The sequence below is a fragment of the Podarcis pityusensis genome (genome assembly GCF_964106645.2).
Source record: "Podarcis pityusensis genome assembly, chromosome: 1".
In the NCBI taxonomy this organism is placed as follows: domain Eukaryota; kingdom Metazoa; phylum Chordata; class Lepidosauria; order Squamata; family Lacertidae; genus Podarcis; species Podarcis pityusensis.
The window spans coordinates 6,468,709-6,496,481 of record NC_138028.1 but is presented as its reverse complement, the minus strand read 5'-3'; the positions used below and the strand labels follow the sequence as shown (position 1 = coordinate 6,496,481).

Here is a 27,773-nt window from a genome sequence, read left to right as displayed (position 1 = left end):
GGCACTTGAATCTTCAAGGGTTTCCCAGTTCGTCCACCCTGTCATTTTCGCCTCTCGTGAAAGAGGCCTCCTAGTCGCAGTTATGTGTGGAACAAGCTACGTGGGAGAGAGAACCTGGCCATGCAACTGTTGGGGGTGCAGTGTGGATGCAAGTATGGAAAAGTATTACATATGCAGAAGAATATCCAAAGAGCCCAGCTGGATCAGATAAAAGGGAGCCCACCTCTTTCTTGCAGTGACCAACCAGGTGTCTATGGGAAGCCCAGCAGAAGACCTGAGAGCCAAAGGCCTCTCCTATTGCTGTTCCCCAGTGACTGTCATTCAGAGTTAGCCCACAGCCACCATGTCTAATAGCCACTGGTGCCTTTTATCACTCATGTAATGCCATTCTTGGGCTTCGGTAGCCAACAGAATACTGAAAATCTCAATTTGCAAGTTAACTAACTTAATTTGGAAAAAATGCAAAATAAGGTTTTTAAACCTCCAGAGGATTACATGGAAATATGTGATCTCTCAGAAGTCAGTATGGGGGCTTCCAGTAGGTCAGGGTGCAAGAAATCCCACAGTGTCTGCCTCCATGTCCTGCTTATTCTGGAGCTTTTATGTGGCCCCAGACAGGAGATGATTCTAGCATAACACTTTTTGCCCCTACGAAGGAACATTTATGAGTCAGAATGCAAACTCTACATGGCTTCTTGGCCTGAAGACACAACAGGTAACCTACCTAACCAATGGCATCAGATGATCATTGAACTGCTTGTCAAAGAGGTGAAAAATGGTATTAGCCTGGTTCACGACATCCAGGAAGTAAAGATTTGCAGTCTTGGCATCTGGAGAAGGAATTCCTAGAGGCAAACAAATAATGAAACCAGCAAAAACTTTTGAATGAGTCTAAAGAAACAATCCATCCAACAAGCCTCAGGAATCCTGAGAACCAGTTAGCAGAATCGCCAGAGATAACAAGGACACTGACTTTAAGCTGTATGAAGGTTAAGTGTTTCTTTAAAAGCTGAAAATGGGACTACTCCAATCAATTTCATCGGCGTTGCTTTTAAATTATATACATATCAGCAATTTTAAGAATGGTGTTTACATTACATTTTGTTTCTTTGTTACGATGCTGTTTTGTTTGGAGCCTAAACCGCTAGGGCAAGTTACATCAGAATACTGCAGCCTCAAACTTTCCATAAATGTATGGTTTCAAAGAAGGGTCACATATTTTAGCTACATTCCAGTGCAATATATAACGGGAATAAAGGCAGTATTGCACTTACCAGCCAAACCAATTTCCAGAGCATAATCAATGTGCTCGATGCATAAGAACTCCACAAGCAAAGAGAAAATTCTGAAGGCGTTTTTCGGCAGATCTGAAGGGTCAGAAAGCTTTAAAAGTGGAAAGAGCTTGTTAGGACCTTTCTGGCACTGAGATGTGAAAAATTATATGCAAACTATTTTAAACACAGACCACTTTGCACGGATTCATGCAAAGACCAACCCAAACCACGTAATTATGAAGAGTTGGAGCAACTTGCAAGTGACAAGTTTTTGTTGGCCATCCTGAGGACTAGGGCTGGGCGATATCTGGTTTTCAGCATCCTGATATGTCACCAGCTATGCATCACTATGTGTGAAATAAGGATGGAGCTATGCTGAGGCACAGGCTGACTTCACAGTTTTTCCCACATCGTGATTTTTGCTGGCGCCTGTTCTTGTCATCTGCTGCCCCCTGCAGGAGGCAGGGAGAGCTGAGCCAGCAGAGTAAACAGCGGCTGCGGGAATCGAGAGAAGCATTGGCCGGCTCCATGTCTTTTCCCACACTGTGATTTTTGCATAGCGTACACACATATCATGATTTGCCATATACTGCCAGGTCAAAAATTATGGTATCACGATATGGACTTCAAACCGCTTTTGGACGATATATCACCCAACCCTACTAAGGACCCCTACCTTTATTTCCTGAAAAGGAAGTTCTGAAAATGAAGGGGTGGGGTACTGAGGGCCACTGCCTTGTAAGCAACATGCCAATTGTGGGTGGGGCCAGTAGCAGGCAGAGCAATGATTGGAAAATGTTGCCCTTGTATAGTGCAATAGGTTTTTTGCACAGGTCTCTCTCTATTCCTATTTTAGACAAGCAAGAGGTGTGATCAGAGTTCAAGGACACATTCCAGACAGGTAAAAACGCTGAGGGAAGGTGTGAAGGAACTCTGGGTGAGGGGAGAGTTCCCTGGGCTGGATAGAGAGGCCTGGGAGGTGCATTCCGCCCTGGGCCCAGGGTTCCCCACTCCTGTGAATCCGCCTTCTGGGCCCCTCGCGGCTCCTTGCATCTTTCACGAAACAACCCTTCCTACTGCTCCTCTTGCCCTTCTCGCCCTCTCTCCAGTGCTATCGTCCTTTTCCCCCAACAACTTCTGAAAATGCTGTTGGAAGCTGGGTAAAATGGAGGAGAGCAACCAAACACGGAAGTGAGATTAGCAATCTGGACTGAAGGCACATCTATAATTCCAAGGGAAGGTGGGGCGGAAAAAACACTATCGTACTGCAAAAGGGAATCCAGAAGGGGGAACTACGGTCTTGCAGCTCCCGTCAATTTCACTCTAGTCCCAACAGCAAAACTTTATTAATGAATATACTCAGAGATGTCTGAAAGTCAAGAGAGAGGGTGTTGTTGAATCTCTGCTGGAACAGCATCCCGAAGCATGTCACCAGCAGCAAATTATTATTATTATTATTATTATTATTATTATTATTATTATTATATTATTATTATTATTATTATTATTATTATTATTTATTACATTTAAATACCACCCTATACCCACAGGTAAATGCCCAGCTACTAGTTGAAGCTCCCCCAGATTATCTCAGGGACTGAGCTAGGATATAGGAGCTCAGGAAGAAACACTTATCTCATGCATCTCTATGCCACTTTTCTACTAAAAAAAAGTTTTCAAAAACAGCATAAGAACTAAGATATTTTTTAAAAAAAACTATTAGAAGATGTAAAAACAGCAAAATGGGAGCACTCACTCAGAAAATGTTTGTGTCCACACAGCAACACTCACAGTGTATACTGATAAACCATTAGAGATAGCCTAAAATAATTCTATTAATAAGTGTACACACCCTGTGGCACCTTTCAAAGGCTTGCTTAGTTTCTTGCAAAAGATTAACCACCACATCCTGGGACAGGAAAGTTTCGCCGTGGGTGTCAATACTGGGTCCCAAGGGCAGGTTTGTCCGCTGCCGTATTCGCTCTTTGAATTCTTGAATGCTAGAAAGAGATGCACCAAGCAGGAACCATTAATCCCAGTGAAGTCTGGTTATGCAAACCGGGGTTAACCTTTCAGCCACATGAAGAACAATGCTAGACATTTTAAATAAAGAATGCAAATTCCTCAGATTTTTGAAGAAAAACAACAAATGCCACACCATCAATATGAAAGAATCGGAGACAGGCAACTCATATGAAGAAAGTTAAAGCTGGTACAGCAGAGGCAAGCCTGCCTGTGGGATGCAGAACCATTTATTTTGTCCTGCCATTTTGTCCTGTTTTGCAGTGTTTCAAAACCAGCAAAGCCCGTTGGACCAGGAATAATAACAGGGCAAAAGGTATGCATGTGTCCACCACAGGGAATGCCTTCTCCCTCGTGCTGCCTCCAACACTCTCTTAAAAGCTACTGCTTATGCCAGGTTAGCACGGCCAGGAAACAGAGAGGTGGTCTTGGTGGCTATTAGCTACAGCAAGGAAACAACCTTCTGCTGGAGTATCACTATGGGTTGGACAAAATCCTTCAGGCATCCACAGGCAACGTGTATATTGTAAACCTATGGGGTATACATGGTATACAGCTGGCAATTTCTCCTGCCAACCTAGCAGTTTGAAAGCACACCAGTGTGAGTAGATATATAGGTACCACTGCGGCAGGAAGGTAAACTGTGTTGCCACGTGCTCTGGTTTCTGTCTCCGTTTATTTCACACAACAAACATCCCTGCGAAGTTTTTAGCTTGGTTTTGTGACTGCATTATTAAGACATGCAAGCAACCATTACAGCAGATAGCAAACAAAATTATAAATGTGTGCATAAAAGGTAAAGGTAAAGGGATTCCTGACTATTAGGTCCAGTCGTGACCGACTCTGGGGTTGTGGCGCTCATCTCGCTTTATTGGCTGAGGGAGCCGGCATACAGCTTCCGGGTCATGTGGCCAGCATGACTAAGCCGCTTCTGGCAAACCAGAGCAGCTCACGGAAGCGCTGTTTACCTTCCCACCGGAGTGGTACCTATTTATCTACCTGCACTTTGACGTGCTTTCAAACTGCTAGGTTGGCAGGAGCAGGGACCGAGCAACGGGAGCTCACCCCGTCGCAGGGATTCGAACCGCCAACCTTCTGATCGGCAAGCCCTAGGCTCTGTGGTTTAACCCACAGCACCACCCGCATCCCTAATGTGTGCATACCCAGTATCTTAAACAAAAGACTTGTCCTTAATGCGGATTTGAGAATACTGCAAACTTAAAATCAAGAAAGAAAGAAAGAAAGAAAGAAAGAAAGAAAGAAAGAAAGAAAGAAACACAGTAAACAAGACTGGAAGCCAAACCTTACCCTCCACTTCCAATGGCTCTCTTTTGGTGGTTTTTCGACTCATAATAGCGCTGCAAAATCATGGAGCTCCTGCTTCTCAAATAACCAATTTCCACCTCGATGTAATTCTCCAAGTAGGAAACGAAGATGGATTTGATAAGCTTAGACAAGAAAGTCTGCTTATCAGTGCCCAAGTTAAACTCCATCAATTTGCTCGAAAGATTAGTAGTCCTTTATGTTAAGGAAGGGAGAGAGGAGAGGGAGCAAGAAGGAAAGAAGGAATGCATTAGCAGGAGGTAACATTAAGGTATAAAGTATTTGCAGTGTTCACTAAGGGATTGGAGTGAGGGGTCTGGACACAGCAAACGCTACAGCACTGCCAAGGCTAAGCAAGTGTGGACCTGGTCTACAGATTCAGGTAGGTAGCCGTGTTGGTCTGACACAGTCAAAATAAATTTAAAAAATTTCCAGTAGCACCTTAGAGACCAACTAAGTTTGTTCTGGGTATAAGCTTTCGTTTGCATGCACACTTCTTCAAATACACTGAAGCAGAAGTCACCAGACCCATATATATAGTGGGAGGGTGGGGTTTTTCTCAGGAGGGTAGTAGGAGATGGGTGATTGACTCAATGGGTATGGTAAAGCTGTTGAAGACTGTTAACGACTGCAATTAGTCCTACAGAAAAAAGCAAGGGATCGTATGCAGATGACCAAAAATAGCTTTAGCATATGTAATGAGACAAGTCGTTAACAGTCGTCAACAGGTTTACCATACCCATTGAGTCAATAACCCATCTCCTACTACCCTTCTGAGAAAAACCCCACCCCACCCTTCCACTATACACAGTGGTACCCTTGGGTTACAAACACTTCGGGTTACAAACTCCGCCCCAGGATGAGAACGGAAATCGTGCGCTAGTGGCACGGCAGCAGCAGGAAGCCCCATTAGTGAAAGCACGCCTCAGGTTAAGAACGGTTTCGGGTTAAGAACAGACCTCCGGAACGAATTAAGTTTTTAACCTGAGGTGCCACTGTATAAGGGTCTGGTGACTTCTGTTTCAGTGTATCTGAAGAAATGTGCATGCACATGAAAGCTTATACCCAGAACAAACTTAGTTGGTCTCTAAGGTGCTACTGGACAATTTTTTACTTTTTTTATTCATTTTATTACAGTTCAGTTTGAGAATGTCAACCCCAACCCTTCCCGGGTGATTTTCACTTTACTGGAAGAGGGATAGCTTACTTAGTCCACTAACTTGGCTCCCCATACCGTGTTATCATAGAATCATAGAAATTGGACTTGGATGACTTGGACGATGGACTCAAGGGCATCCTGATCAAATTTGCAGATGACACCAAACTGGGGGGGGGGGGGTGGCTAACACCCCAGAGGACAGGATCACACTTCAAAACGACCTTGACAGATTAGAGAACTGGGCCAAAACAAACAAGATGAACTTTAACAGGGAGAAATGTAAATTATTGCACTTGGGCAAAAAAAAATGAGAGGCACAAATACAAGATGGGGGACACCTGGCTTGAGAGCAGTACATGTGAAAAGGATCTAGGAGTCTTGGTTGACCACAAACTTGACATGAGCCAACAGTGTGACGTGGCAGCTAAAAAAGCCAATGCAATTCTGGGCTGCATCAATAGGAGTATAGCATCTAGATCAAGGGAAGTAATAAGTGCCACTGTATTCTGCTCTGGTCAGACCTCACCTGGAGTACTGTGTCCAGTTCTGGGCACCACAGTTCAAGAAGGACACTGACAAACTGGAACGTGTCCAGAGGAGGGCAACCAAAATGGTCAAAGGCCTGGAAACGATGCCTTATGAGGAACGGCTAAGGGAGCTGGGCATGTTTAGCCTGGAGAAGAGGAGGTTAAGGGGTGATATGATAGCCATGTTCAAATATATAAAAGGATGTCATATAGAGGAGGGAGAAAGCTTGTTTTCTGCTGCTCCAGAGAAGCGGACACGGAGCAATGGATCCAAACTACAAGAAAGAAGATTCCACCTAAACATTAGGAAGAACTTCCTGACAGTAAGAGCTGTTCGACAGTGGAATTTGCTGCCAAGGAGTGTGGTGGAGTCTCCTTCTTTGGAGGTCTTTAAGCAGAGGCTTGACAACCATATGTCAGGAGTGCTCTGATGGTGTTTCCTGCTTGGCAGGGGGTTGGACTCGATGGCCCTTGTGGTCTATTCCAACTCTATGATTCTATGATTCTATGAAATGTAGAGCTGGAAAAAACTCGAGGGTCATCTAGCTCAACCTCCTGCAATGCAGGAACTAGTGCTACTCTCCCTGATTATTTAGCGTGAAGGCATCCACCTTCACACAGTGCAATCCTCTCATCCCAGTCACCCTCCTGTCACTCCTCCTTCACCACCAATCAAAGCCCTGAGTACAAACAGTACTGAATGTACTTGGATCAAATATTCACCTGGGGCCACCAGTAACAGTCACTGTTCTTTGATGCATTTCTTGTGATGGAAGAAAGCCCTGGCTATTGGCACTTTCTGAACACGACAGAAGCAGAGGTGTCTAGCCTGCTCCCCGGCCCTGAATTTCTCCTTTCGTATTACAGCAAATTTAGGCATGGGTGCACATGTAGGAAGGCACAGAGGTCAGCAGGCACATATTATAAGCACACATTATTTTTTAAAAAGAAGAAGCAGCCCACAGTTCTGGGAGGAAATAGCATCTATGGACAGAATATCCACAAAGTGCTGGAGAAGGACAAAAAATGGGGAGTGGCGGGAGGGGGACACCAGCAGACCTTGCCCATGCCCACTTTTAAAATTTGTGACGTACAGCACCAACCTTGTATACAGTTCATAGAGGCTCTGAAGATACTGCTCTGCGTCAGACTTCTTGTGCTCTTCCAATTGATCTTTTATATAACTCTGTGAAATGAAGACCAGCACTGCTAGTTCTCAAACACATTCATATATAATAATCCAGTTTTGAGAAACTTCCCATCCAAGTCAATGGTTAATAATAATAATAATAATAATTTATTTATACCCCACCCATCTGACTGGGTTTCTCCCGCCACTTTGGGCAGCTTCCAGCAAAATATTAAAATACAATGGAAGTTCTCAGAAAAGCAAAGTTTCCAGCATAATCAACGGCAACATCACATTGCCTCCATATACCCCTCTGTCATTTCAAAACAACACACACTGCCATTTCTGCATTGTTCAGATCTTGCCTTTTCACCGTAACCTAACACCACTATTCTGCCTCTTTTTCTACATGTTGGAGAGAGTGGGAGTGGAGATGTGGCTATCCCGATCCCCTTTCTATCATTTCCACTAATGTGCTGTATGAACTTCCCCTTGAACCACCCACCTCCCCATTATAGAAGGGGTGCCAAAGTACTTGGATGAGGTATTAAGCATAGATATACACACTGCCAGCACAGGCACCAGGGGCCCAGCCTACTCACAGATTGTTCCTCCATCCCTTCACCACACTCAGGGATGCAGTCAGGTGGAAAATCCCTGGTCCCAGTGGGGAAACAACACAGTTCATAAAGAGCGTAGGACGAGCGACAGGCAAGGGACAGAAGGAGCCGCTTTGTGGAATATGATGCTCACTTGGCGGTTGCTTGAGGTGCCATCCCATTCTCAGCAGCAAAACGTCCCACAATCCTTCCCTTGCTTATGCCCACAAAGATTCTGTGCAGTTGGCTACACAGTGTACATAGGGGAATCTGAAGCTATGTTTTTGTGACTTGCCCATTAAGGCCCATAACACCGACCATATAACACCGGTCCTGAGAGACCTGCATTGGCTCCCAGTGCATTTCCGAGCACAATTCATAGTGTTGGTGCTGACCTAGAAAGTCCTAAATGGCCTCAGTCCTGTATACCTGAAGGAGTGTCTCCACCCCCATCATTCAGCCCGGACCCTGAGGTCCAGCTCCGAGGGCCTTCTGGCAATTCCCTTACTGTGAGAAGCCAAGTTACAGGGAACCAGGCAGAGGGCCTTCTCAGCTGTGGCGCCTGCCCTGTGGAATGCCCTCCCATCGGATGTCAGGGAAATAAGCAACTATCTGACTTTCAGAAGACTTCTGAAGGCAGCCCTGTTTAGGGAATTTTTTTAATGTTTAATGCTGTATTGTGTTTTTAATATCCAATTGGGAGCCACCCAGAGTGGCTGAGGAAACCCAGTCAGATGGGCGGGGTATAAATAATAAATTATTACTATATATTATTATAATGATTAGAACCAAGCTGTGGAGTTCAAAGCCTTGTACCACAAAAAGATTCTCCCACACAACTTCTATAGCATTGGGGGAGCAAGCACAGCACAGAGCCATAACTGCACAGCATATATCAAACAATGCATTCTTGCACCAAAACACTTCAAGGTTTGTAGTAATTAAGGTTGCTACAGATAACCATTCTGAAAAGGAATATACTACACAAAGAACACAATGAAACAACAGTAGCTTGTTTGTATTTGAAGAATATTTATAATGTGCTTTTAAAAGTTCAAGTCACCTGAAGCCTGATTTCGAAGATGTTCTGGATAAGTTTGGCCATCACAGTCTCAGGGCTGCTAAATATATCGCCAACCTGCTTGTTCACGTTCTGGCAGAGGACAGTAGTATCTTCAAATATATCGTTCCTCAAGTAGGCACCCTGAGTAAGTTAGGAGAGAGCTGCCACCATTAAAATATCCACAGTTGTAAAACAATGTTATTTAGATAGATCCTTCGTAAGCAAAACCTTACCTCTTGGCACTGTTTTATATACACATCGACACAGTGGGAATAGCCCTATTGAAAACAAAAAAAGGAATTGAAATTTAGGCACATTGCGACTACCGTTAATGACTGTTTCACATCCTGTTTTGACAAGAGCACTGGGGGAGGAACTCTCTGCCTCCCAGCTCTCTTTCTTTGCTTGGCCCCTGGGGAGCTCCACTTTGCCAGCAACATACTACCAGGAGTACAAAATAACCAGGAGAACAGATGGGTCTGCTGGATGGACCATTGGTTTCTCCCCAAAAAGTGGCACTTCACTGCACATGCTAATGGCTATTTAATCTGTCGAACTCAACAGCCTCTCAGGCACATTATTTGCTTAACAAAATTGGAAGCAACAGACCTGGCACTACCCATTCAGAGTGGGGCCTTTAATACAAAACATTTGAGGCTCCAAACTTGCCTTGAGACAGGCAAGAGAGGAATTCGCACACGCCTTGAGATATATGTGCCCATTCTGCTTCCAACCAGGTGTAGTCTTGGCCACCCACTGGAGCTCATGCAGGTGATCGTACAAAGCACTTCCAAAACATACACAGTTTTGAGCCCTTTTATAGAGGAAAAGAAGCCTGCAGTTGTGGGGTGGTCATTGACAATTCCTTTCTATAGGTCCCAGTGGTCTGAACTTGCACACATAAGTTTGACTCAAATAACGGAGTTCTCTGCCAACTGTAGAAATCACAACAAAGCGGCAGAGGCTCTTAGAAACGGCCGTTGCACATTTGCATGTGTATGTAAAGAAACAAGGAAGGAGTGAAGTTTTCATGGAGAGGCTGCTGGAAGAGAAGCTAAGAAAATAAAATGGCCCATGCTTTCAAAGGGAGAGTTGGAAGGGAGAGCCTTGTGACGTGCCTTGCAATGGACATTCCCTGCTACCCATAAACTTGAGTGCAACTGCCATCCATGCAGGTAAACGGTACAAAAGTCAAACATACAGGGGGCATAACAAACTGCTTTTTCCAATGTCACAATGTTCTATGTGCTGGGAATCGCTTTGCTGTAGCCACATCATCTGGATGGATTAAGTAATGGCTGCAATCTGGAAGGCCCTGTTTTGAGCCAAATCATTCGGATACTTATTCTTCAAAACCCTGGCTGACTGGCTGAGGCTGCAGCACTACGCATGCTAGTTAGAAGTAAGTCTTCCTGAGTTCAATGGAGCTTACTCCCAGGTAAGTGTGCACAGGATTCAAACCTCAGAAACAGACTCTCGCCTCTTACCTTAAAGTGAAGCAGGACTGCAGCTACTTCTCTCATCCTGTAGATTTGCCCCCTTCTTTGTGCACTGGTAAACTCCTGGATCAGTTGGCACTCCAAATCGTGATACTTACCTGAGTGCAAGGGGAAAGGAGGTGGGGGTATAAAATAACATTCCACAAGTTAGTGAAAAGGGAGCAATAAGGACATTTTCATGTCAATTTAAGAAATTCAGGGCACCCGAGAGGGGAACTTACTTGCTATTTTGGATTTTACTTCTGAAAACCTATTGACAAAATAACATTAAAATTAAAGGCTTGCACTTCAACCTTCTAGCAAAGAGCTAGCTTCACACATCACATTTTTACATTTATTTATGATTTCTACACCACCTCCCCATGTTTCAAGGTGGTATGCAGCAGTATGTTAAAATATTACCAGAGAATCTCATATACAATATATTAAAATACATATCAAAACATCAACATACAAGAAGAAAATGCAATGGAAAAATTAGGGCAGAGTTACAGTTGGAATTATTTTTAGGTGTAGCCCTCAAAATATTTTGGCAGGAAATAAATATAGTACTGTGGCAATTGTCCTGTCAGCACAAGTTTTTCAGCTGGCCAGAAAGAATTATCTCCCCTCTCCTCCCCCCATGTGGGCAGAAGTCCTTATGTGGGCTTCTGCTAGCAGAACTAGTTAGTTGTATTTTAATGATTTTTTTTCCCACTTGAAATGTACTGTTTTGATTTCAGCTCATGACTACTCCCCTACCCCACTTTCCCCCCCTTTAAAATGCTAGAAAGAGTCAGTTGAAATCCATCAGAAATCACAAAGACCATTTTACAGCTGTCAGTCATACTTCACCTGTCAAAAGGTAACTCCTGTGCTATCAGGTGCAGTTTCTGGATAATATCAGCTGCCTCTTCAATCTATTGGGAGAAGACGTACAATGTACCACAAGAGAGAAACTATGCAAACAGATCACTTTCTCCCCCCCCAAACCGAAATCATTTCCTACTGCCCTTCTTAATGCACGGAAGTGATAGCCATCACTTATTTCTGAAAATTCCCACAATCGATCCAATGAGTAGCCTGGAACTCCCCCCCCCCGCCTCGCTCCCCCACTCCAATATTCTGAATCCTCTTCCTAAAATGACTTGCTAAGAGTTTATTTCAAGCTTTAGTTTCTTGCCTTTATTCACGAAACTTGCAATCATCTCCTTTATGGAAATGGACCAAACTAATAATTTTTGGGACATTCCCCTAGTTCTTATATCTGTTGCTCCTTTTGGCACAGCTGCTGCCAGGACAGGCTAAAGAGGAGTATAATGGTTCTCTGATAAGTCAGGAGGTAAATTATTCTGTACGCATTGCAGACAGACCTTGGGTCATGCTATCCTTTCCTCTGTATGCCTTCTCCCAATCTAAAGTGAGAGTGGTGCATGCTCTGGTTATCTCCCGCTTGGACTACCGCAATGCGCTCTACGTGGGGCTACCTTTGAAGGTGACCCAGAAACTGCAATTAATCTGGAATGTGGCAGCTAGACTGGTGACTGGGAGTGGCCACCAGGACCACATAACACTGGTCCTGAGAGATCTGCATTGGCTCCCATTACGTTTCCGAGCACAATTCAAAGTGTTGGTGCTGACCTTTAAAGCCCAAAACGGCCTCGGCCCAGTATACCTGAAGGAGCGTCTCCACCCCCATCATTCAGCCCGGACACTGAGATCCAGCACCAAGGGCCTTCTGGCGGTTCCCTCCCTGCAAGAAGCCAAGTTACAGGGAACCAGGCAGAGGGCCTTCTTGGTAGTGGTGCCCGCCCTGTGGAACGCCCTCCCATCAGATGTCAGGGAAATAAGCAGCTATTCTATTTTTAAAAGACATCTGAAGGCAGCCCTGTTTAGGGAAGTTTTTAACACTCGATTGGGAGCCACCCAGAGTGGCTGGGGAAACTCAGCCAGATGGGGAGGGTCTAAATAATAAATTATTATTATTATTGCTATACAAAATTGAGTGATGTGGACAATGGTCTCACTCGGTAGAAGGTGACTTCCTATGTTCCTAACTGGCTGACCATGGGCCAGTCACCTCCCCCTGTCTAACTTACCACACAGGTTTGTCGTGAAGATAAAATATGGGAGGAGGAAGAACACTGTAAGCCACCCTGGGCTCCATGGAAGAAGAACGTGATTCAAATGTCCAAATGTTTAATCTTTGATAAGGAGAAGTTGTCAAAATAACAGTAACCCCAGAGCTCCAATTTTTAAAAGCAAAGAGCTAACCCTGGGCCTGTATGAAGGAAACATTCACTAAGGCTGAACCAAGAACTCCAGCGCTAAAAACATACTATGTATATAAAGCAGTTTATGCAAAATTCTAGTCTGTGTGGCGCAGAGCAAGATGGCCTTGCCTGACAAGGTGAAGCCCGTGATTCATCTCTTCATGACTGCTTGTCATGACAGGCAAGGGTAGCTGAGCAGGTTTTATCACTCAGGCTAGTAAACTTCAGTGAGATTTCTAAAGCTGCGCTAAAAATAGGCAAAAATTACGGTTCTGAAAACTGCTTAGTAGGCAATCAAAACCCTTTGAAGTATAAAGTGGCCCTGCGAACACAGAGACGATTGGAGATTTGGTTGTGGACAAAAACCCAAAGGGCATCCTGTGGGAAGTGATGAAAACGTATTGCCACGATCTCAGAAGGGCTTGATCTCGCAAGGCTGGGAAACAAGCTGGGAGGATGAGGCGGGAGAGCCATTCTCCCTTGTCTGTGCTTTGGAATTTTGCCCCCAATCCAGCTGTACTTTGCCAGGTCTCGGAGCAAGAGCATCTTGAATCAGGCAGAGGTGCGTTAAGATAATCAGGTGAAGCACAAAAAACTCTCACACACACCCATTCAAACATGTGAGTAGAGGGGAAGAGATCAATGCAGTTCTGTCGAGCTCTGAGGATGCTGTGGGAGCAGTACAAACAGATCACGTTGTAGGTGCATTGCAAGCAAAAGAAATTAGTAAATTATATAGCTACAGATGGAAAGGGATTTCTGGATTATACAATCAAAGAGCACCTGCAAGAATAGGCCACCTCCTAAGGCAGTCTTCCCCAGCCTGGTGCACTCCAGATGCACTGGCTGATGGGACTTGAAGGCAGTATCATAATCAATTACAAGAGTGGAAACCTGCGACTCTCCATATGTTGCTGCACTACAACTCCAATCATCCCTGACCACTGGAGCCAATGTAGTCCAGCAACATCTAGAAGGCACCAGGCTCCCCAACCCTGATCCACCAGGAGGAAGGCTCTCCACTATGGAATACTCTCTCTCAAGGACCTTACCAGTCTTCTATCAGTGTCTTATAGATTACATGTAGAACTTGTAACCCCCGGAGTTGTTTACTAGCCATTTTTCCACTTCTGCAAACCTACACTTATTCATACCTCCTCACAGGCAGATTTAGGGGAGTGTAACCAGTTTGATCACACTGGGCATGGAGCCTTTGGGATGCTGCAGGGGGCACCACAACTATAACGTAGAATGGAAGGCAAGAAGTGCCGAATTTGGCATCACACAGGGCACTGCTGAAATTTGAGACCCCAAGGTCCACCACTGACCTCCCTCTTGTGGATGCATCAGGCTGTTCTAGCTGCTAAAAGACCAGGAAACAGAGAAGCGAGTTTGTTTTATTTTTATACACACACACACACACACACACACACACACACGTATATATAAATAATGTAAAGGCAGGGGGTTACTGCATTTACTAATGGGGAAAAGGCTTTTGACTGCATGGAATGGGAGCATGACTTTCATGGATTAAAAGCTGCTAGCACTGGAACATTTATCAACTGGCTTATCAACTGCCCTCTTCCATATATGTACATAATGCTAATTTAACAGTGACAACTTAATTTACTTGTGGGACTAGACAAGGCGGCCCCTTGTCCTCACTTCTGTTGAAATTCAGAGCTCCTTGCTGTTATGATAAGAAACCATTCTAAAGATCAAAGGTTTAGAAATCAGCAGGAAAGAATTTAAAGTGTGCACATATGCTGACAGTGTTGCTGTTATTTCCTACTCAACCAGAACAGTCATTAAAAGATAACACCAATCAAGTTTAAAAATGAACAACAGAAGGTCCGAGGTATCATGCTTACATTTAACTAAAAGAGGAAGATGGTAACATACTGGAAATAACTCATTTCAGGCTTTAGAAAGAGCAAAAACCTGGTGTTTTTTATAGGAACAACTAGGGAAGCTTGAAAAGAAAAATAAAATCAGATTTAGATAACTCAACTCTGCTGAAACTTGTTTTTGATGGGAGGATAACAAGAACTATGATGAACATGAATTTTTGGAATGATGCAGAAAAGGAGAAAACACTGTGTTCAAAATATCAGAGTATGCTTTTAGGAGGATGCTATTCCCAACCTCGTTATGATTAAAAACTAATTAAAAGCCCCTTAGAACTTAGGAAAAATACATTTCTAGTTTCCATATAGAGCATTTGGGATAAGTTTAGGTAACAGCTATCTCCAAATCTGTTCACTGACACTCAATCTACATTTCAATGAATTTGGGTGTAGTGGATGCTTTAAAAAGTGAGAATGTTTTGGAATAAATAAGTACATGAACCCAAATGGAAATGTATGAACTGCATGAGAACATACAATCAGATTAAGGAAGCAGTAGGAGAAAATAAGCCACCTTTGTTTGAATTATTTCATATCAGAAACTTCTTAATTGAAAATATAAGATGCTGAAAGACCTTGCATAACATAAAAGAAGGATATAAAAAAAGACACTCAAGTACTGTTACAGATATATAAACTGTTAATACAAAAGGACAATAAAAAGTAATCTATGTATTAAAATGAGAGGGAAAGTTGGTGATAATGCTGGAGGAAAAGACTTGGGAAATATACATGGAAGAGAGTAACTCTGTATGTTTGGCCCTTAAAGAAAACTGCTACAAAAGGTTAGCTCAATGGTATTTGATGTCTGTACCGAGAAACTGGCACAAGAGTGGTTGGCAAACCAGGGTATCAAACTAGGATCTGATTGAACGTCATGGGAAACTGCGGTTTGACAAAACCTCAGTTATCTGTCCCTAAGCCAGGGATGCGAGGGGAAGAGTAAGTGCTCAGGCACAAAGCTCACTCTCGATCCAGCAAAAAATAGTTTATCAAACAAGATGGCAACACTTAAACCAGGCCACAGTAAAGCTTTCAAAGCAACATCCTGGTGCAAAACAGGGAAGTCAGATTTGCAGAAAAAGACACACACATACTTTATAAGTTTATTTTAACACACCTCAGTTTTCTCTGTATGTCCCCAGGAAGAGGAGAAGTACATTAACCATTCTGCAGAGCCAAAAGACGCATCCTGATAATACTTCTAGCTACAAAGAGGGATTACCCAAGAGACATATAACAGGGAAATGTTCATTCACAAGTGAGAAGAATTAGGGCAAGAGTTTCAGAAGAAGGAGAGGAGGAAGAAGAAAACACAAGTGATTTCCAAGGTATTCTAAAAAGTTACTCTCTCAGCATTCTTCCAAGTCGCTTATGATTTTTGCAAAATGAAAAAGTGACAGCATTGCCACATTGAGAACGGCTGAATCTGCAGGCAAATGAAGTTAATCTGTACTCCAGAACAATGGCGCTTGGACAAGTCGCTCGCTAGGGAGTCAGAGCGTGGAAAAGTTGCAGCAAGGGGTTGTAATTAGGGCAACTCAGCTTATGGCGTGCAACTTCTTTCAATTCTGCTGACGGGCCTTACCTTTTCAGGGTTGGTGAAAACGTCAGACTTCAGCTCTCCATCTAGAAACTCATTAAAGTATTTCATCAGTTTGTGAGCCTCCACTAGCCGTTGCCGTGGCGTGTTTACCCCCTCCAGCAGGTCGCCAAGGTGACAGACTTTAGTTGCCACGTAGCTGACATGCTCATCTAGCTCTTGGAAGTGTTGGAAGGCAACCTGGGAGAAGAGGGCAGACAAAGTAATAGCGGTTGTGTTTACTGTAATTAAGGAAAGTCAAGCTATTCAATAACATTCTAAAGAGCAAAAGCACAGAAGCTAACAAAGGGAAAGGTTCGGTATTCGTCCCCTCTCCAGTAAAACAGAGAAGCATCCACATAAATCAAGTTGATGAAAGTGCATCAAGTTGCATTAACTGAGCTAATTCCATTGGTATCCAGTGCGGATCTTAAGATTCAGTATGGTTAATGACTGACTGACTGACTGACTGACTGACTGCCTAGTTGCTCACACAGACTGGTTCCAACCATTTGGTGAAGTATCCGGAATAATTCATATTATTCCACTTAAGATTAAATTTGTGTTATATAGAAGCAGCTATATCTGGCTAAATCACACACACTACTGAGCGCTAGAATTTGGAGTTTGCCATTTGCAGATTGCTGCATAACCAGCAGGAATAGGTAATGGTTGCAGATATAGAGGCTAATGCACTCAAAGCAACTGGAAAAAAGTCGCTTGTACACTTAGATAGATATTAAAGTAAGCTGAGTTGCCATTCTCTCACCTTCCATTCCTCCCCAATGGTGGCTGACGAGAGGCAAGAAGTTGATCCCACTATCATTGTAACTACCTATCCAGAACAGTGAAGATGCCCTCTTTTGCCTAGTTGCCAATTTTTATTGAAGAATGTAAAAAATAACTGTTTTAGTTAATTTCCATTTGTAACACTGATCTTTAAAGCATATTATATCTATGTGTTTACTAATGTTTTATAATGTGAAATATCCTTGTATATCTATAACTGATTTTTATGCTCAGTGTTTATTCTGATGCTAAAGAGGTTAATAGTGTTTCGTAGAATATGGATATTTTCTAGAATTTTTTGCATTTGCTTTTTTAATTTTAAGATGTCTCCAACTGCATTGTAAACCGCTTAAGAGATTTTATTAAATATAAATGCTATATAAATTGTCCAAATAAATAAAACGATATGTCTTGAACACACACCTTCCCTTACAATAAATAACAGATACCACCCCTTCAAATTTTGTTTGCAGTTAGGTGTGTGGGAAGGCAGTGGCAATTGCAGAGAGACTGTTGGTGTGTGCCTCTACCACTCCTAGGTTGGACATTCAAAGGACAAAAATTACCGTATTTTTCGCCCTATAGGATGCACTTTTTCCCCTCCAAAAATGAAGGGGAAATTTGTGTGCGTCCTATGGGGCAAATGCAGGCTTTCGCTGAAGCCTGGAGAGCGAGAGGCGTCAGTGAGCACCGACCCCTCTCGCTCTTCAGGCTTCAGGAAGCTATCCGCAAGCCTTGGGAGCCCGGCGGGAGTGCAGCCCGAAGCATGGGGCGCACAACCTCGCCATCGCTCTTGGGCTTCCCCCGCCCCCAGCCCCACAAGCAAGCTCCGGGAGCGATGGCAAGGTTGAGCGCAACCTTGCCTTCGCTCCTGGACCCCCAGTCCCAAGGCTAAAAACGAAGCCAGGACAGCTAGCGGGATCCATCCCGCTCACTGTTATGGCTTCTTTGCTCTTTGGGGCTCGGGGGGGGGGATAATTTTTTTTCTTTATTTCCCCCCCCCCCCCAAAAAAAAATAAGTGCACCCTATGGGCTGGTGTGCCCTATAGGGCGAAAAATACGGTACATCAAAACCTGATGTATAAGCTTAAGACACAATCTAGCACAAGTTCTCCCATGCAAAATAAACTGAAACGATGAGAGAGTACTGCAAGGATGTGAACTGAGCCCTGACTTCTTACCTGGTTGCTTTTCTGCAACTCTTGAACCTTCTTGGCAAATTCCTTGGCTTCTCTCTGGACTTGCTGCTCTAACTTCTCCACTCTTCTCTGGATTCTTTCATCTAGCAACTTGAGTTCATTGATATGATTCACAAATTCTTCTTGTAATCTGAAGGGTTTTGTATAAAGGGTTTGAGAAAGCAGATTGCAGTATCGTGATGACATTGTGTGATTGGTGGTACCAAATAGTTCTGAAGGCACTGGTGAAGGTATATCAGTACTAAGACTGAAATGCTTAAAAAAAACACACCACACAACCTAACTTCTACAGCATATCTTCATTTTATTATAAGCATTTCTGTCCTACCCTTCCCCTGTATCCCCAAAACTTCAGTCCCTAGTCTAATTGAAGTCTTCTTGCAGGATCCTAATTTGTCCAAAGTGATACTTTCACAGCACACTTCTGGCCGTGAATGAGTTTAGATAAGGACAACCATACAAGTTTACCCCATTAAAAAAACAAAACTAGGCTTCACATAGCGGGTCATCCCCACACCGTAAGTCTAGCAAGTACATAGACCAGGAACAACCTTGGGACACCCAAAGACCTTTCATGCAAACATGTGGGTGCACAGTTGTATAAAACAGGAATCCCAAACTGGTCAAAAGACACACAGAGTCCCACGTCCCAGTTAAAGGATTTCAAAAGGATTTAGAAAGGCCTCTGGACCTAGTGAAGAACTAGGTTCAAGGTCCAAAGCCATTAAAGCCTGGCAGCCTTTATGTCCAGCTATGCACCTGAGTAAGCTACCCTGCCAACCTTAAAAACAGCAAAAACAAACTCTAGAGGAATTGGGAAAATAAGACAGCCATGAGAAAATCGATCCGCTTATTAAAATGGATTAAGAGAATGTTGTGAAATGGCACTTAACCTTATCAAAATACCCCTATTCACTCCATTGCACCAACACCTAGCAATTATGTCATATTGAATTCTATACTAAACTAGCAACTTGCAAGAATTGGTCAAGTATAGCAGTTTAGGGATTAATCCTCCAAGTTCCTTAACCATGCTCTTAATGTTACTTGTAGAAGCCAATATGGCCATGTCAATAAGCCACGTAAGACCCGTTCCTTCTCCAATATGAGCTTTCAGAAGAAAACCTCTCCCTTTCTCCCTTGTTTACTTCTTTCTTTCTACGTTATACTTCCTCAACCCCCTTTCTACCCTCAACACGCTATTATGAAAACCACCTAAGGAGCTTGCATGGGGGGCATGGAGGAGGGGGTGTCATAGCGATCCAGCGGCTTTCACAGCTGGTGTTTATTGGGTACTTATATGATTCGCACAGTGCTTGCTCTTTGTTAAGGGATGGTTAAAAGTGTTCATTGTGCAGCTGGATTATGCGGCTGGATTTTACCTTTTGGGATCAAAAGCTTCCACGCTACTTCGGGAACCTCCGCCAGGAGTCCTCCACGCCAGGCGTTCAATGTACTCATCTGCCACAAAGGGCTCCTAACCACACAAGAAAAGAATCACTTTTTTACAGCAAGCCACAGCAGGAAGTGCAAGATACATATTGTTTACACCTCGCTGAGTGAAAGCGGCTAAAAGCTTTTTCTGCAGTGAATGCTTTACAAACCATAGATAATAGGGCCAGTGGCACTTTACACATTTGTGCACGTAATCTAAAAATTAGGCATTTTGAATATAGTGAACATCTCGTTCAGCGCTTGCAGAACTGGCCCGCTATAAGCAGCGGCTCCCAGCCTTTTACACTCCAGGACCTGTCATTCACTTCAAAGCCCAATCAGGATCTAGGCCCAATGCATTCAAGAGTGTGCTCACTCAGTGGTGACGCTAGCGATTTGTACACAGGGACCTTCCAATCCATCAGCTCAGAGAGAGGCTGGATTAGACAAGGAAAGTCGCAAGCTGTTCCCTTAAGTTCGTCAGCCTCCACTATCAACTTCCCACACTCTAATCATGTGCCTTTCTGCTACGCAGCTCCTTATGGGTGGAGAGGCCATATCTCAGTTGTAGGGGAACATGCTCTGAATGCGCAAAGGGCCAGGCTCAGTGCCACCATTTCCATGTACAAAGATCTCAGGTAGCAGGAAGCCTCTTTCCTTGCCTGTTCCTTCACTGCTGTGAATCTCATCTGCCACCCCACATTATTCATTTATCTGTCCCAAACCCTAAGCACACTCCTATCTTCATGTGGATTGTAGACTTCTTAGGAAGACTGTATCCCTTCTGTATGGCACCAGGAACACACTCTGTTTACTTTTAGAGGGTTTTTACATTTACATCGTCATCATCATTATTATTAATAATAATAATAATAATAATAACAACAGGTTTCTAATCCACCCTTCACCACAAGGTCCAAGGGCAGGTTACAGCAATTCAAAAGTCTGAATTAAAAACAGCAGCTTAAAATAAATTACAGATCAGTCCTACATAGAGTTGTAGAAGCTCATCAAGAATAGATCTTATGGGTTTTTTAAAAAATTAATTGCAATATATTTTTTCAAAAAAGGAATAAAATGAAAAAAAGCAAAGAAAATGTAATCTTACGTCTTTGAGCTAATTTAAAAACCTAGATTGCTGGAAAGTGATATGAGGTTTTAAAAACATGATATTGAGGGCAATAGCAATAAGCCATTTTTCCCCAAATTCAAAGTGCTCAGAGGCCACAAGCAGTTTTTTATTCCAGACATTTTTAATATCAGTGCCAAGCGTTAGCACCTTGAAAAACAATACCTGACTAGATAGACAAGTTATTCCACACCTACAGTGCACTGAAGTTATACCACAAGTTTGTTCTGTTTAGTGGCAAAGCCAAGCTTCTCCTTTGGTTTAACTTGTCTTTTTAGCATTCCATTGCTACATTTGTTTGTAATGCAATTGTTCCATGCGGCACAGACTTTTTTAAAAAAAATGGTAGATGTGGTTACCACACAGTTTTAAATCACAAGTTCAGAAACCCATTATGAATTTCATATCTGATTCAAAGGGACAATATAGATCATAAGAATGAGACCACTGTGAAATGTGGTATGGACGTCTGCAAACATTTCCAGAGGAGTAACCATGTTAGGCTCTTGCAGCAAAAACAATCAGTGTCTTGTAGTACCGTAAAAACTACAGTGGTACCTCGGGATGCGAATGGGATCCGATCCGGAGCCCCATTCACATCCCGAATGGAACGCAAGATGCAACGGCGCGTCTGCACGTGTTGCGTTTCGCCGCTTTCGCGCATGCGCGACGTCATTTTGCGCGTCTGCACATGCGCAAGCGGCGAAACCCGGAAGTAACGCGCTCCGTTACTTCCAGGTTGCCGCGGAGTGCAACTCAAACACGCTCAACCTGAAGCACATTCAACTCGAGGTATGACTGTACGTCATAATAAATTTGTTAGTCTCTAAGGAGCCACAAGGCTCTTTGATCACATTTACAAAATTTTCTGTTTATAGTTCAGGTACCTGCTGGACCCGTTTTAAATAACCTGCTAGATCAGACAACAGGCCTACCTAGTCCTGTATCCTGTTTCCCAACCAGACGCCCACAAGCAAAGTGTTGCAACGTGCCTCTTGAACAATGTGTATTCCCTAAGTGGCATCTGCACCCCGTAGAGTCTTTCACCACGCAAGTATGATGTGCAATTCCCTCCTCAACAGAGATTGCCTGATCACTATTATTAATACTCTACTAATCTATGGACTGGACTCCTGCAATGTGTTGTTATATGGAACTGCCTCTGAAGACTTCTTGGAAACTTTGGTTAACACAAAGTGCAGCTGCCACGCTGCTAACTGGGAACAGCTTTAGGGAAGGTAGCTCAGCAGGTCTCTTAAACAGACAACACTAGCTGTCAGTCCATTTCAGCATGAGCCTTTGTTCATCTTCGGAGACCCTCCTCTTGGTCCTTGTGCTACGTGACGTTAGGCAGGTGATGACTGGGGAGAGGGTGCTCTTGGCTGTGAAGCTCTGACGATAGCATGCCCGGCCCAGAGACACCTGCCTGGTGCCAACCTTGATGTATTTTCAGCAGCAGGCAAATGCTTTTTTGTTTTCCTAGGGGCAACCGGCATGTTTTATATCAGTCAGTTTTAGTTTTATGGATTTACTGATTTCACTGGCCCCTGGCTATTGCTTCTAAGATCTGAACAGATTTAACATAGTGTTTTATTGTTTGCATAGCATGCCACTCTGAGAGACATGCACTACAATCACATGTGAGTCAACAAAGCAAAAAGGTTGCTTCCACACCTGGGTTTATTGTTAGATTGGTGCTCCTCAAGTGTGCAAGCTCACAGTGTCCAAACAACATTATTAGCATAAAAGCCAGCCTATACTTCCCTCCACCCCAAAATTAAGCCAGATTTACCCTTTCTGAAGAAAACCCAACATGCTAAAAAAAATCCTGTTGCCAGCAACCCATCTGCAATATCCAAATACGCATTTACAATATTAAGTCCCCATTCAGAAACACCCAGGGACGCAGGTGGCACTGTGGGTTAAACCACAGAGCCTAGGACTTGCTGATCAGAAGGTCAGCAGTTCGAATCCCCACGACGGGGTGAGCTCCTGTTGCTCGGTCCCTGCTCCTGCCAACCTAGCAGTTCGAAAGCATGCCAAAGTGCAAGTAGATAAATAGGTACCGCTCTGGCGGGAAGGTAAAAGGCCTTTCCGTGCGCTGCTCTGGTTCGCCAGAAGCGGCTTAGTCATGCTGGCCACATGACCCGGAAGCTGTATGCCAGCTCCCTCGGCCAATAAAGCGAGATGAGTGCCGCAACCCCAGAGTCGGTCACAACTGGACCTAATGGTCAGGGGTCCCTTTACCTCTACAGAAGCACCCAAACCTTACTGAGTCCCCAGGACTTATTCCCAGGTAAGTACAACGAAGCACAATGAAGTGGGAAGCAGGCCACCAAACGATAGTCAATGTGCTGGGCAAGGTCCACTGTGGTCGTGAAATGGATGGAAACATAGCACAAAATGAATCATTAGAGCATATGTTGCCCAAACTGAACACTACCTGGAACATTTATGATATAATGCAGAGGAGGAATGTTTATTCCAATGGAACATCAATTTCTTCTGTACACCTGCCAACTGTGAGAACATTCCACACTGCCCACTTTTTCTGTAATCTAATAACAATACATATTGCATTGCTAGCTAATGGGGCTGCCTGCAAAACTGGAAGACTCTGTATGGCCTACACTTAATTGTAAAGCCAGTAATCATGCCAAAAGTTCTTTAAAACTTTTGGCAAGTGGAATATTGTCTACCACAGTGGTACATTTACAGTGCAACCCTAACCATTACCCAGAAATTAAGCCCAATTGAATTTAGGAGACACACTCTCCAGCTAAGTACGCAGAGCGCCACAGACCTAGAGATCCAAGGTTCACATTCTCTGGAAACCTCTTTGTATTTAAGGATGGCTGATAGATCTGCACAGATGAAATCATCTGTTTCCCCCTCTCTTCCACTAATCACAGCGGTCATGTTACAGTACGATGAGTGCATGCCAGTGTTACATTATGTCTGGGTTACTCAAACTGCCTGGCAGGCCAGTCCCTAGGCATCTGAACTGCCATTTGAACCATCACACAATGAATGTAATCTTCCTTTCACTGCTGCTACTTCTGGTGATTATGCTTCCTTAGTACGCCTCCCATTTACAGATAAATATTGCAGCGTTCACAGCATCATAGAATTGTAGAGTTGGAAGGGACCCTGAGGGTCATCTATTCCAACCCTCTGCTATGCAGGAATCAATTCAAAGGAAACTACAGAGGAAGTGGAAGGAAATGGAGGCAGGGTAAAACAAGGAATGGGTTCAAGGTTCTTTTGGCTGCATGTGCTTAGGCCAAGTTACAGGTACAGTTACAGTCAGGCTCTGGAATTGGGGGTTGTTCCAAAGGCAAAATACCCCTGTGCATCTTCACGCTTGCTCACAACGAAAACCATCTCGCAAGTTCCAGTACAAACTGAAACATAGGGATATAAATTTAACAGACCAGCTGAGGCTATTTGACGTGCCTTGCTTTTATCGTATATATTATCTTTAAGTTGGAAGATGATTGGGGCCACTTCATGGGCTGAAAGGTGGAGGAGAAGTGTTTACATAAATTAATAAAATATGGCAGCTGCTTCTTGTAGCCTGTAAACATAAACACATGCATCCGTTTGCAGGGTATTTCAAAGAAACGTGTCTGGCCTAAGGTGCGACTGGTCACTTTGTTTAGCCAGTCTCTTTCCTAGCAGGGCTCCTGTCCTTGAACAGCTACAGAAGTGGAGGAAATGCAGCAAATGAAATCCCATCTCCATGCCAGCTGCACTTCTGCCTGAAATGGAGGTGTTATGGGCCCAAGGCGAAGACATGCCAAGAAAAGAAGGAGTGGCAACCATAGACCATCTCTTAATACAAATCAGTATATGACTTCTTCGGCAGCTTAGGGCTGCAAAGAATACTCAAGGCCAGAGCAGTGGAGGCTGTTCCAACAGGGCAGATGGGGAGCTGCCCCACCAGCCCCCACCAGCCCGCCTTCTTACTTACAAGCACTGGCTGTCAGCCTCCTCCTCCTTAGTCTGCTGCCTTTGGAGAACTCATCAGGAAAGAGGATGGAGATGAAACTAGAATTTGTTAGTTCTTTCTGACCCTGGCCTCCTTGCTTTCCGCCCTTTCAGTCCCGTCAGCACTGGACCAGGGATTGTTCAATGCCATGATTACCTCAATATTGGAGGAAAGTGGGCTAAGACCTTTCCCCTCCAATAAAAATAACCTTAGAAGTTCTACTACAATATTTTGGGGGGAACAGCAGCAATGCCACCAGTTCCGAGGGGAGAAATTGCCTATTACTGTAGTATTATTATTATTATTCTGAATTTGTCTCTCTGGCTAAACTTCATCATCTTTGCAGACACAACCCAAAGAAGCATCTCACCCACCCTACTACACCTCCAAAACAGTGGCTCCCCAATTTCCACCCACCGTTCACAATCTCTCGCTCCCCATCTCATTCGCCCTGTGCCACACGTGAGGCTTCCCAATTTGTTATTATTTTTTAATCCTAGTAAAGCATCAACACCAACAGCTGCATGACAAGCAAATAACCCAGCAGGAGAATCTTTTGCCTGCCGCTGCATCTCCATCTCGGGGAGTGGGGGGTCATTTCTCCATTTCACGTGGCTGTCAAAGTAAGGGGTGAGGGGAAAGTCTATGTACTAAGACGCTTCCCCCGCCCCAATCCTTTCCCCTCTAAGACCAACCTTATGCCTCCCTATTTCTGACCTAACAGACACAAGATGTTACCCCACTACATCGCTGACAGCTGCCCCTCCCCACCTTTCCCTGCAAAACACACACCCATTTTGCTCTCCCCAGAGACCCTTGCTGCCCCACTGACAGCTCCCTTCCCCCACGCTTGCCTTTCCTTCCCTCTCCCCTTCAGTGACGCTCCCCCCTCCCCAAAATCAGCTCAACCTAAACCCTCTTCCTCCTCAGCAGACATAGAAAAAGGCAAGTTTATAGACAAAGGAGCATGCCATTTGTACCCCTTTGCCGCCTGAGGCTGGGACTTTGCCCACCCATCTTCCTCTCCCCTCATCTCCATGTATGAACTTAATAGGGTTTTGCTTCTTTTTTGCTTGCTACTATTATTATTGTTATTTGCTTGCTATTCTTGCTATGTTGTTAATGTTGTATAGATTATAAATGCTTGTTAATAGATTATAGACAGATCATATGATTTGTTAATCATATGACATTTGCTTTAGTTCTGGTGTTTTGTTTATTTCTTAGCTGTTGCTTTGTCAGCAGCGTTTTTTGCAGGTTGCGACTGCTTCTCCGGTGATTTGTTAACTGTTCTATATGATTTATGCTGCGTTTGTGACATTCTACGCTGCTATCACTCATTGTCCATAAGCCGCTCCGGGATTCGTGTGAACGAAAAGCAGTATAGAAAATGCAATAACTAAATCAATGAAACCACCCCTTGTCACTCTGCTTGCCTTCAATACTTCACTCCCCGGAGGGACAAGACCACCCCACCCCCCCAAAGAAACAATCTGCCTATTTCCTCACCTCAAAGAAAACACTCCCTCCCTAGGGGGTGCCCCACTGCAAGACACGGGGTTTCACCCCACATGGTATCATCCCAAATAAGGAGAGGGTGTGCCACCCCACATGAGAAGAGGGATATCCCCCACACATGAGGGGTGCCACCCAACATGAGGAAAGGGTGTGCCCCCCACATGAGAAGAGGGATACCCCCCACATGATAAGGGGTGCCACCCCACATGAGAAGATGGATATCCCCCCCACACATGAGGAGAAGGGGTGCCACCCCACATGAGAAGGATATCCCCCCACATGACGAGAGGTGTCCCCCCATTATAGGGGGTGCAACCACACATGAGAAGATGGGTATCCCCCCCCCACATGAGAGGGGGTGCCACCCCACATGAGGAAAGGTTGTGCCCCTCACATGAGGAGAGGGATACCCCCATGATGAGAGGAGGTATCCCCCCACATGATTGGGGGTGCCACCCCACATGAGAAGATGGATATCCCCCCCACACATGAGGAGAAGGGGTGCCACCCCACATGAGAAGGATATCCCCCCACATGACGAGAGGTATCCCCCCATTATAGGGGGTGCAACCCCACATGAGAAGATGGATATCCCCCCCACACATGAGAAGAGGGAGTGCCACCCCACATGAGGAAAGGTTGTGCCCCCCACATAAGAAGAGGGACACCCCCATGATGAGAGGAATATCCCCCCACACGAGAGGGAGACATTCCCCACCCCATGAGGAGGAGAGGGGAGCGGGCATCACCCCACACACCCCATTCTCTCTCGCCCCCCCCCCCATCTTGCCCCAGTGACAGCTCCCTCTCTCCTCCCACCTCACCCCGCCCCGGGTCGCTCCCCTTACCTCCGGGGGGCGCCCCCCAACCCCTCACCTCGAAGAGCTCGGGCGTGACGGCCGCCATGGCGCCGGTCCCTGCTCCGTCGCCGTCCCTCAGCCGCCCCCGCAGGCCCGCCCCCCGCCGCCCGGACCAGGCCTCCTCCATGGCCTCTCTCGGCGGCGGCGGCCGAGTCCCGAGCTCTCCTCCTCCGCCTCCTCCTCCTCCCGCTGCCGCTGCTCCTCCTCCGCCGGAAACCGTCCCTCACCAGGCCGCGGCTGGGCGCTTCCCCGGCTCCTCGGGGCCTGCGAGGCGGCTCCGCCCAGGCAGAGGCGCCCCAGTCAGCTGCTGCTGCTGCCGGCTAGGCCCCGAAGCCGCGCCTCGGAGGAAGCGGGAAGGCCCGGCGGAGGAAGGCGGCCTGAGGGGGCTGAGGAGGCGGAGGCCGCTCCTGAGGGGAGGGGCGCAGGCCTGTCAGCAGCGTCTGGGGGGGGGGGCTTTTGAAAAGTGGGGCGCGGGGGTGTCCCACGGAGCGAAGTGGGGAGGGGGGTCTCCTTC

General features: G+C 45.0%; 1 protein-coding gene across 1 annotated transcript in view; it reads right to left on the bottom strand.

Moving 5' to 3' along the window:
* EXOC5 (exocyst complex component 5) overlaps positions 1-27,668 on the bottom strand; it is a 31,804-nt gene extending 4,136 nt beyond the window's left edge. The window contains exons 1-14 of the mRNA XM_080993449.1: positions 27,276-27,668; positions 19,710-19,804; positions 18,310-18,457; positions 16,346-16,540; positions 11,430-11,494; positions 10,817-10,845; positions 10,584-10,693; positions 9,330-9,374; positions 9,097-9,237; positions 7,409-7,491; positions 4,605-4,814; positions 3,127-3,274; positions 1,275-1,383; positions 725-845 (exon numbers count right to left, since the gene is read on the bottom strand). Coding sequence (XP_080849575.1) covers positions 725-845; positions 1,275-1,383; positions 3,127-3,274; positions 4,605-4,814; positions 7,409-7,491; positions 9,097-9,237; positions 9,330-9,374; positions 10,584-10,693; positions 10,817-10,845; positions 11,430-11,494; positions 16,346-16,540; positions 18,310-18,457; positions 19,710-19,804; positions 27,276-27,386 — 1,610 coding nt within the window. The 5' untranslated portion in view covers positions 27,387-27,668. The remainder of the gene's footprint in view (positions 1-724; positions 846-1,274; positions 1,384-3,126; positions 3,275-4,604; positions 4,815-7,408; positions 7,492-9,096; positions 9,238-9,329; positions 9,375-10,583; positions 10,694-10,816; positions 10,846-11,429; positions 11,495-16,345; positions 16,541-18,309; positions 18,458-19,709; positions 19,805-27,275) is intronic.
* Between the last annotated feature and the right edge of the window lie 105 nt (positions 27,669-27,773).